Source organism: Mustela nigripes, chromosome 1 (genome assembly GCF_022355385.1).
Source record: "Mustela nigripes isolate SB6536 chromosome 1, MUSNIG.SB6536, whole genome shotgun sequence".
Classification (NCBI taxonomy): Eukaryota; Metazoa; Chordata; class Mammalia; order Carnivora; family Mustelidae; genus Mustela; species Mustela nigripes.
Window position 1 is genome coordinate 203,397,243 of NC_081557.1, and position 12,004 is coordinate 203,409,246.

At 38.9% G+C, this 12,004-nt stretch overlaps 1 protein-coding gene across 1 annotated transcript in view; it reads right to left on the reverse strand.

Annotated features, from left to right (window-relative positions):
* The window catches only part of LOC132003788 (DNA polymerase nu-like), a 106,712-nt gene that overhangs the window by 58,984 nt on the left and 35,724 nt on the right, over positions 1-12,004 (reverse strand). Inside the window, exons 8-9 of the mRNA XM_059379538.1 lie at positions 1,165-1,222; positions 141-218 (exon numbers count right to left, since the gene is read on the reverse strand). Coding sequence (XP_059235521.1) covers positions 141-218; positions 1,165-1,222 — 136 coding nt within the window. The remainder of the gene's footprint in view (positions 1-140; positions 219-1,164; positions 1,223-12,004) is intronic.

The window sequence follows — 12,004 nt, forward strand, 5'->3', positions numbered from 1 at the left end:
ATATTTGCTTTAGGATTTGCTCTAAAGGAGGAATTCTGTAAGCACCTTTGAATTATCTACCATCCAAGTATTTGAAACATGAAACGTGTAAAGTGAGCCACTGTGACACAGGGCATCTGTCTGGCATGGTTTGCACATACCTGCTGCCAGGAAGGTGTAGCCATCGGGGGCAACGAACATGCTCCTCGGGGAGATGGTGAGCACCGTGCCTTCTAGACCTGAAACATTATTTTAAGAGTACTTGGTGAATTTGGTCATAAGCTGATTCATAGCCATTGCTCACATGGAGTTTAATATCATTCCAAAGTCAAGAGTCCAGATTTCTGACTTTTCTGAATATTTTTATTAATATAATTTAAAAGCAAATGGTACTGCTGAGAGTAAAGTAGGCTCTCTGTTGTTAAAATTTTACATTCTGTCTAGAATTCTTGGTGAGGAAACAAACACGGACCATTGAACATACTCTGGTAAAAATGTTCTGGAGGCCCCCGGAGCCTCACCGCCTAGAAGACAGGGTTTGGGGAATCTGTGGGGTCCTATGATGCATAGCACATGTTTTGAAGGGCAGTAGGAGACAAGGGTGCTCATGGTCACCTCCACGGGTCCTGCTTATGGGTGACTGTGTATTTGAAAAGGACCCCGGTCATGCTTCACTGTTTCGTAGTGACCAAAGCAGCGAGGCAGGAGCACCCCACCAAGGGTGCAGGAGTTGGGGGATGGGTCACAGAACCTAGTTTGCTTAGATGTGACCTTTTTCTTTTTTAGAAATCTGTCAGCATTTCAGTGGAAGAGCTCAGAAGAAAGAACAGTGTTAGTATGCTTTTATAAACATTTCCAGTAGGTTTCAGACTTTAATAAAAGCCAGTTCTATTGTATGTTTGTTTGTTTCTCTATTGGGAAGTTGGTGGGGGAGAAATGGTGGGAAGGGAGCTACTTTCCTTGTATAATTATCATCTATTTTAACTTGTAAACTGCTGAAAGGGAGGTGCCTTATCAGTTTAGCTGTGTTTTATTTTTCAATGTGTATTTAAATCTTGGTCATGCAAATACAGAGAACTTGAGGAAGACAAATAAGTTAGTTATCCAGAAAAGCAATTATAAATACTTGCAGGTTTTTCGGAAATGTTACCCAAGACTTCAGCAAGGTAGAGAGAAATGTGTTACCTTTAAAATCCTGTGGTTTAGTAATTTGAATTGGGTGCCTGGAGATACCTTGGATATTCTGTTAATAATAAGAGGAGAATAGTTTTAGTTGAAATATTTACTCGTAAATTAATCTGTATCATTTGATTGGTATTATCATTACTTTTTAAAAAATTTTTTTAAAGTAAACTCTATTCCCAACATGGTTCTTATACTCATGGCCACAAGATCAAGAGTCACATGTTCTACCAACTGAGTCAGCCAGGTGCACCCAAATCTGTACCATTTAAGGGCATTTAAAACATGTCACTTTGGGGCACCTGGGTGGCTTAGTTGCTAAGCATCTGCCTTTGGCTCAGGTGCCTTAAGCTCAGGTCAGGATCATGGGGTCCTGGGATTGAGCCCCGCATAGGGCTCCCTGCTCAGCAGGAAGCCTGCTTCTCCCTCTCCCACTCCCCCTGCCTGTGTTCCCTCTCTTGCTATGCCTCTGTCAAACAAATAAATAAAATCTTAAAAAAAAAAAAACCAAACAAACAAAAAAAAGTGTCACGTTTTATTAAACCTTAACAAAATAGCTAAGCCAGTGTATCATGCATAAGCACATTACTACACAATACAAGTGTCTGATACTGAAACATAATTTTGGCGATTATACCACTAAGTATAGTCAGCAACTGTGAGACAATTCTTTTTGACTCCAGCCTGTTTGGCCCTTATCGTAATTATATACAGCATGCTAAACTACAACTTAAAAATTTCTATATAACATGCTAAACATAGATTTCTGCGAAATTTCCCCTTAAAAACACATTTTAAGATGAAACTTCTGGTCTCTCTACCTTGACCACTGCTCTCCCCTAGTGCTCTTGGCACTCAGTACTGGGGCTCAGTCTTGGCATGTGCAACAGCCCTGTGGCCGGTGGCCAGTGTGTCCACATCCCCTGAAAAACCATGTGACAGCTCACTAAGCACCTTCACACCCTCACAACTTGGACTGAACAGCCACTAGCTTCCCTCCTGTTACAGCCATTCAAATCAGGAAAACTTCTGCGGCAACATCTTTTATGCTTGGCAGTACCTTCTACAAAGACACCCTCTTCTACCTGGGAATGTTCTACTTGGGCATTGGGTGGGCTCAACTCCCTGACTGGATCTGGTGAGGCTGTCGGATGTCTCAGATCCCGTGCTTTGGGCACAGCAACAGCACGTTTGGTAAGGCAGGCACTGTCACCCCATTTTTAAAGGTGAGGACACCGAGGCCCAAGGTATGAAGCTAGAGGCTCTCAAGTTTTCTCTACAACAGAATCACGTGCTGTCTTAAAACACCACCAAACAGTTACATGATAAACTCAATAACAGGTCAGAGATGACAAAAAATGAGAGCCAGTGAACTTGAAGATACTAGAAACTGTCCAGTAGAGGGGAGAGAAGAAAAATTTTGGGGAAACATGAACAGAGGCTTAGTGACCTGCGGGATAATACTAGAACTACAATACAATTATTATTTCAGTCCCTGAAAGAGAAAAAAGAGACCAGTGTTGAAAAAATAAAGAAATAATGGCTAAAATTTCCCCAGATTTAGTGAAAGACATATTTTTCAGATTCAAGAACCTGAACAACCTTAAATAAGATGAATTAAAAGAAAATCGGGCCCAGAAATACCACAACTGCTGGAAACCAAAGCTGGAGAACAATCTTGAAAGCAGCGCGAGCAAAATGACCCAGGACACTAGAGGACCGGCCCCGTGGGCGGCCGCCAACTTCGTGTCAGGAGCCATGTGCTCAGACCACAGTGGGGCTGACCGAGGGCACTGCGGCAAACTGCGTCCTCTGGGAATGAAGGTGAACTGAAGCTGTTCTCGAATGAATAAACATGGAGAGAACGTATCCTCAGGGGGCCTGCTCTGAAAGGAGCGCTAACGGAAGTTGCTCAGGCTGAAGGGAAAGGTCCCAAGGAAGCCTGCAACATAACAAATGGAGGATGAGCGACAGACAGGCTCAGTTCCCGAAGAAGCATAAGGACTATTCTTTTCAAGCTCTTTCAAATATTTACTACTGTTAAAAGCAAACACGGTAATATTTCCTGGGGTGTTTACAGTGTGTGCAGATGTAATGCATGGCAGTGAGGACAAGCTGGTGTTCGTAAGTCCTCCACAACTTACTGGGAGTGGTAAAACATCAAATCCAAAACTACACTGAACATGGATATGTCTACTATGACCCCTGCAGCCATCACTAAAAAGCATATCATGAGGGGCCCCTGAGGCCCCTGGGTGATTCAGTCAGTTAGGTGGTGAACTCTTAGTTTCGGCTTGGGGCACGATCTCAGAGTTGTGGGATCAAACCCCACATTGGCTCTGTGATCAGAGGCGAGTCTGCTTGAAATTCTCCCTCTCCCTCTGCCCCTCCCCCTCCTCATGCTCTCTTTCTCTCTAAATAATCTTTAAAAAAATATGATATAGTGTGGGGTGCCTGGGTGGCTCAGTGAGTTAAAGCCTCTGCCTTCAGCTCAGGTCATGAACTCAGGGTCCTGGGATTGAGTTCCATGTTGGCTCTCTGCTCAGTGGGGAGCCTGCTTCCCCCACTCTCTCTGCCTGGCTCTCTGCCTACTTGTGAGCTCTGTCTGTTAAATAAATAAATGAAATCTCTAAAAAAAAATTATACAGTGAAAGGTAGCAAAAGGTCCAATACACAAACTGAAATGGAATTCTAAAAATTATTCAATAATTCAGAGAAAGGCAGGAGAGAGGGAACAGAAGAACAAAAATGGAAAGAACTAATAGAAAACCAAAATGGCAACCCAAATCCAACACTATCAATAATCACATTATGCTTAAATACTTTAAACACACCAATTAAAAACAGAGTTTGAATGCATGAATGTAAGACCCAACTACTTGTCTACGAGAAATCCACTTTAGTAAGGTTTAGATGGATTACAAGTAAATAGGTGAAAGAGGAGATGTCATGCAAATACCGATTAGGAGAAATCTGGAGCAGCTATATTAACACAAGACAAAGCAGCATTCAGAAGGGAATTTACCATGTATTCAGAGGGTATCACAGAATGATAAAAAAGTAAATTTATAAGGAAATTTCAATTCTAAATGTGCACACATTTAATGAGAGAATATAAAAGTACACAAAGCAAGAACTGACAGACCTGCAGTGAGAAACAGACCCACAGTTACACTTAGAGTTGTAAACACACTCCTCTCTCAGTAATATGTAGCAATGAGAGATAAAATCAGCAAGGATACAGAAGACCTGAATACTACCAACCAGCTTGACCTAACTGACGTTTATAGAACACTAGATCCAGAGACAGCAGAACACACATCCCTTTCAAGTGCACATGAAACACTGTTCAAGATAGATGATACCATAGGTTGCAAAACAAGCAATTTTAGAAAAGTTAAAATCACTCAAAGTATGTTCTCTGACCATAATGAAGGTAAACCAAGAATCAGTAACAGAAAGCTATCTGGAAAATTCACAAACAGTTGGACATTAAACAACATACTTCTTAATTAGCCAGGAGTCAAAGTAGAAGTCTCAAGAGAACTTAGAAAATATGTTGAACAGAATGCAAAAGAAAGAAATAGGTCTCAAATCAATAATTTAAGTGTGTACCTTGAAGAACTAGAAAAAGAAAAAATTAAGTCTAATACAAGTAATGGAAAAATAATAAAGATCTGAAATTAATGAAATTTAAAACAGAAAAGCAGTAACTGCTGACCCTTAGCAGGTTTGAACTACACAGATCTACTTATACAGGGAATGTTTTTGAAAAATATGGACAGGGTGCCTGGGTGGCTCAGTGGGTTAAGCCTCTGTCTTCGGCTCAGGTCGTGATCTCAGGGTCCTGGGATTGAGCCCCGCATTGGGCTCTCTGCTCAGTGGGGATCCTGCTTCCCTCTCTCTCTGCCTGTGTCTCAGCCTGCTTGTGATCTCTCTTTCTCTATCAAATAAATAAAAATAAAATCTTTAAAAAAAAAAGAAAAATACGGGACAGTACTGCAGATGTATTTTCTTTTCCTTATGATTTTCTTAATAACATTTCCTTTTTTCTAGCTTACTATTGTAAATTAGAATTATTTTAAGAATAGAGCATATAATGCATAATACATACAAAATATCTATTAGTCAACTGTTTATATTATCAGTAAGGATTCTGGTCAACAGTAATTTATCAGTAGTTAAGTTTTTAGGGGCCCAAAAGTCATATGTGAATTTTCTACTGTGCAGGGGGTCAGTGCCCTAACCTTTGTGTTGTTCAAGGGTCAACTGTACAGAAGAATCAGTGAAGCCCAAATCTGGTTCTTAAAGAAGACCAATAAGATTGATAAACCTATATGTAATCTGTTCAAGGAAAAAAAGGCAAAAATGATCAATTTCAAGAAATGAAAGGCAGATACCACCACAGATCACACAGACACTAGGCACAATAAGGAAACTCTATGAGCCTAATATGCCTATAAATTCAACAAGATGAAGGGGGCCAGTTCCTGAAAAGACACAAACTACCAAAATTCACTCAAGAAAAGAACAGAAAATCTGGATAACCTATGTCTACTACAGAAATTGACTCTGTAGTTAAGGATCTTTCTACAAATAAAATTCCAAGTCCAGAGAGTTTCAATGGTGAATTCTACCAAATATATAAGGAATAAATAATATCAATTCTACATGACCTTTACTAGAAAATAAAAGAGAAAGGAATATTTTCTCACTCATTTTATAAGGCAAGTAATATCCTAATAGCAAAACCAGACAAAGACACTTCAAGAAAAGAAAACTACAGACCAATATCCCTCATGAATATAGACAGAAACAATCCTCAACAAAATAAAAACAAATCAATCTGTCATGATCAAGTGAAGTTAATCCTACAGATCCCAGCCTTGACTGGTTCAACATTTAAAAATCTATCAGTGGGGCGCCTGGGTGGCTCAGTGGGTTAAGCCGCTGCCTTCGGCTCAGGTCATGATCTCAGGGTCCTGGGATCGAGTCCCTCATCGGGCTCTCTGCTCAGCAGGGAGCCTGCTTCTCTCTCTCTCTCTCTCTCTCTCTCTCTCTGCCTACTTGTTGTCTCTGTCAAATAAATAAATAAAATCTTTGAAAAAAAATATATCCGTGTCATTCCTTATATAAATACATTGAAGAAGAAAAGTCACATGCTCTTAATAGATGCAGAAAAAGTATTTGACAAAATTAGATATCCATTCATGATAAAAAACTACTCTCAGTAAACTAAGAATAGAAAATAATTCTCTAACAGGACAAAGAGAATCTGTGACAAAACCTAAAATGAACATTATCCTTGATGGTAAAAGACTCAGTGTTTTCCTTTGGGGATCAGGAGCACGGCAAGGATATCTACTCCCAGGGCTCTATTCAACACAATAGAGGAAGTCTGAGCCAGCACGATAAGGCAAGAAAAAGAAATAAAACATACAGTATAAAAAGAAATAAATAAAATGGCCATTATTCATGGCAGACATGATTGTCTATGTAGAGTAACCCATGGAAACTATAAAAAAAGCCTGGGACTAATACATGAGCTGACCAAGGTACCAGGATATAAAGTCAACCTACAAAAATCAATTGCATATCTACAAATTACCAATGAACAGTTGGACATTGAAATTAAACAATGCCATTTGCAACAGCACCGCAAAGTACCTAAGTATAAATCTGTACACTGAAAACTACTAAATCCTGATGAGAGAATTCAAAGCCCTAAATAAAAGGAAAGATATATCATGTTCTTGGATGAGAATACTCAATATTAAATGCTAATGACCCCCACATTGATCTACAAATTCAACCCAATCACAATAGAAATTCCAGCAGGATACTTCGGAGCTTTCAATGAACTGAGTCCATAATTATAGATCATAGGTCTACATGTAAAACATAAGACTCTAAAGCTTTCAGAAGAAAACTTAAGAGAAAATCCTTGTGATCTTAGGATACACAGAGAGTTCTTAGACACACACCAAAAGCATGATCCATGAAAGAAAATACTTGAAAAATTTGACTCCATCAAACTTTTAAAAACCTTTGTTTTGGGAAGAATGTTGTTAAGGGAATGAAAAGCAGCCTTGTACTAGGATAAATTTTTTGCAAGTCACACTGGATTCAGTATATATTAGCATAATATAATAATATTAGTATAATTAGTATATAATTTAAGTATATATTTATATATATAATTAGTATAACTAGTATAATATATATAGTTCTTTATAAACATATAAAGAACTTTTAACAAAACTCAAAATGAAACGTACTTCTAGTAGGGCAGAGTGAGGAGCTTGCCAACTCCTTCTACGAGGTCAGTATTACCCTGATACTGAAGCCAGACATTAAATAAAACACCCTCCGTAAGTAAAGATACAAAACTCTCAACCGAATATTGATAAATTGACCTAACAACGTACAAAAAGGATTATATACCATGACCAAGTAGGATTTATCTCAGGAATGCAAAGTCTGTTTAAAATCTAAAAATAATTACTGTAATATCTCAGATTAGTAGAATAAAGGACAAAAAAAAATCATCTTCACAATAAAACATTTAGAGCAACTGTCAAAATCCAACACTCATTTATATGAAAATATCTCAACTAACCAGGGAGAAAAAAAGAAATTTCTTGACCTAAGAGCATCCATAAAATTTACTCACTTTGAGTAATCTCAGTGTCATAGCTGTATAAAATAGGATCTGTTCTCTACCCAATGGAAAGTTAAATCAAGACCAGGTCAGACTGTAACTAATGCACCCAGCTAAATGCTCCTGGTTTCAGGGTCACCCAGCATTTTTTTTCTTTTTTTTAATGCTACCCAGGGAAATATTTTCGCAGTCCCTAATATCATTTTTCCCAGGACCCATGAAACATTAGCTTTAATGAAAGTCACTTTACCAAAGACAGAGAGAAACAAGTTTCCCCTTTGTTCTGAGGAAGCAGTAATGTTAAGTTTAAATGGATTATTTTTAGATGAATATGAAAGAAATTTTAATAATTAAATGCCAATTTTTATGTTTTAAAATATAAAAAATAACAGGATAATAGAAGCTTCACTAAATACCTAACTTGAAAAACGCCTGCTTTGTTAAATAGGTTCTTTCACAGAACAGAATCCTGAGAAGGATGTTGGCCCATGCCAAGCTCTTCATGGATAGTGACTTCCCCATTGCTGTGCTGCACTGTGTACCAGGCAGGTCTTTGTCTGCTCATGTACATGGCTTCCTGTTCACAGCTGTGCACAGGAAATGTCACAGAGCTTCTGTGCTGGCCTCTGTAATGAAAATAACAATTGGGCAGTCCTGTCCCTAAAGCCTCATGCACACATGAAAGCTCACACCTTTCTGTCTGTGTCTGTCAAGGGGAGTCATGAATGTACATGCATGTGAGTTATCCCTAAAGACCAAGGGTGAAATAAAGTGACTGTGGGGGCTGTGTGACAGCTAACAAGAGCCCGAGACATCTGGGAAGGAGTCAGATCCCATTCAGCAACCTTCTGAATGTGGCGAAGCCTGGTGGCAGCACCCAGCACACCGGGATATAGACGGAAGCATGGCTGTGACATGCCCATGGTGGCGTGCAAGTCAGACGTGACTTAGCAAATGGATGCTGTCCAACACCAAAACCAGATTTTACTATGAGGAGGAGCTGTGCCTTTCTGAGGAAGAAGAAAGAAATGGCAAACCATCTGCAGATACAATGCTGTCAGGTGGGGTTGGACTCCCATTAATCTCCTCAAGGGAGGGGCTAGCCCTCTCACTGACATGAGAGGAGAACATCTGAATGTTACGGTGTGAAAGCAGTATTATTGGCATACGTGGCTTCTTAGGGTCAGTCACTGGTGTTTGACATCAGCTAGTCCCCTCATGTTGACCACTCAGTGGTCAAATTGTATGTGATTAACATACAATGTTATATTAGTTTCAAGTGTGCAACAAAGTGATTCAACAATTCCATATATTATCCAGTGCTCATCATGACCAGTGTAGTCCCCATCTGTCACCAGACATTAATAATCCCTATGTTGTACTTTTCATCTGCATGACTTATTTTATAACTGTGGGTTTGTACTCGCAATTCCCTTCATCTATTTCATGCATCTCCCCACCAATTTGTTACCTCTATTTAAGAGTGGGTTTTTTGGGGCAGGTTTGTTTGTTTGGTTTTTTAGATTCCACATATAAGTGAAATCATATAGTGTCTGTCTCTGTCTGACTTATTTCACTTAGTTTAATAACCTCAAGATCCAACCATTGTTGCAAATGGTAGGATCTCATTCTTTTCTGTGGATGAGTGATACTCCATTGTATACAAGACCATGTCTTCTCTATCCATTCATCTGTCGATGGATACTTGGGTTGCTTCCATATCTTGGCTATTTTGTAAATCATGCTAAAATGAACACAGGGGTGCACGTGTCTTTTCAAATTAGTGTTTTCATTTTCTTTGGGTAAATATCCAGTAAAATTGTGTCTTCTTTGGAAAAATGTCAGTTTGGTTCTCTGTCCATTTTTTATTGGACTGTTTTTTTGAGGGGGGCATTGAGTTGTGTAAGTTCCTTATATATTTCAGCTATTATCACTTTATTGGATATATTATTTCCTCTTTCCATTCACTAAACTGCTTTTCCATTTTGTTGATGATTTCCTTTGCTGGGCAGAAGCTTTTTATTTCAAGGGAATCCCAATAGTTTAATTTTGTTTCCCTTGTCTCAGGAGACATATCTAGAAAAATGTGGTAACAGTGGATATCAAAGAGATTACTGCCTATGTTTTCTTCTAGGATTTTTATACTTTCAGGTCTCACGTCTAGGTCTTTAACCCATTTGATTTTGTGGTCCAGTTTCAGTCTTTCACATGTAGTATCTGTCTGTCTTCCCAGCACCATTTATTTATTTATTTATTTATTTATTTATTTATTTATTTATTTTTTAAGAATGTCAATTCTTTTTTTTTTTTTAAGATTTTATTTATTTATTTTTCAGAGAGAGAGTGAGTGAGAGCGAGCACAGGCAGACAGAGTGGAAGGAAGAGTCAGAGGGAGAAGCAGGCTCCCTGTGGAGCAAGGAGCCCGATGTGGGACTCGATCCCAGGATGCTGGGATCATGACCTGAGCCGAAGGCAGCTGCTTAACCAACTGAGCCACCCAGGCGTCCCCCCAGCACCATTTATTGAAAAGACTTCCCCCCACTGGATATTCTTGCTCCCTTTGTCGTAGATTAATCAACTACATAAATGTGGGTTTATCTTTGGGCTCTCTATTCTGTTCCCTTGATCTATGTGTCTATTTCTATATTACTACCATGCTGTCTTGATTGCAATAGCTTTGTAATATATCTTGAGATCTGGAATTGTGATACCTTCAGCTTTGTTCTTCTTTCTCAAGAATGCTTTGGCTATTTGCGGTCTTCAATGGTTCCATACAAATTTTGGTATCATGTGTTTTGGTTCTGTGGAAAATGTTATTGGTATTTTGTTAGGAATTGCACTGAATCTGTAGATTGCTGTGTAGTATGGGCATTTTAACAATATTAATTCTTCCAATCCATGAGCATAGTATATCTTTCCATTTATTTGTGTCTTCTCCAACTTCTTTCATCAATGTTATATAGTTTTCAGAGTACAAGTCTTTCACTTTCCTGGTTAAGTTTATTCCTAGGTATTTCTTTTTTGGGGTGTGCAATTGTAAATGAGATTGTTTTTAAATTTTCTCTTTCTGCTACTTGGCTATCAGTATATAGAAATTCAACAGGTTTCTTTCTTTCTTTCTTTCTTGCAACAGGTTTCTATATGTTAATTTTTGATCCTGCAACTTTGCTGAGTTCAGTCATCAGTCCTAATAGTTTTATGTTGGAATCTTTAGGGTTTTCTATATATAGTATCATGTCATCTACAAATAATGAAAGTTTTACTTCTTCCTTATCAATTTGGTTGCTTTTTATTTCTTTTTCTTGTCTGATTGCTGCAGCAGGGACTTCCAGTACTATGTTGAATAAACACGCAGTGAAAATTTTAATCTCCTGGGCCCCCCTAATTTGCAGTAGTCTGGACCAGGCCCATAAGTCTTTTGAGCACCGTCAAGCAGAATCAGAGTGAGCACAAAGCAACAGGACCATACGTCAGAGTGACTGTTTTAAATTTCCCAAACGATAATAAGTAAAAATAATTTATTCTCCTCTAGGTTACAAATTTTTCTTTAATGTACAGATCACAAGTGGAATGAGAACTACTTCCAAGCCCTCTGTATAAATAAACACAGCCAGATTCTCTGGGACACTGAGACCCTACAGGAAACACCCTGTGCTTTGTACCTGATTCTCTTTTCTCAGCTTCCATCAACAACTTTGGCCCCCCATTATGGGTGTGGAGAAAAAGTGCTAGCAATAAAAACTGGGCCCACACTTAGCATTTGTTTTCCTGGTGAACTTTGTTGTGCTTAAAAAAAAGTAAGAGCACTAATCCAGAAAAATTAAAAGTTAACAGCCTTTATTTCACATTCAGCAAATGGCAAGGTGCAGAGGTGACATTTTAAGCCTACAATTTGGCATTTGTTAAAATGTCAGTAGTCGTAAGTGAAAATGCCAAGCAAGGAACAGTTTTCACTAGGAGGGAAGGCAGTTGCAGCCAAGAGGTCTGTTGTCCAATGGCCCTCCTGCTCATGTACTATGTGGGCCTGGAGATGGCCACCAGCAGTCCTCTGCAGTGTGGACAAAGGGTCCAAACTCTGGGTTCACTACAAGGAGGCAGCAGAAATATAGCAACAATGATGGCAGACCTGTCTCTAGTATACATCCTTGGAGCCTCTAGAATGAGGCCAAATGGCAGTGATAA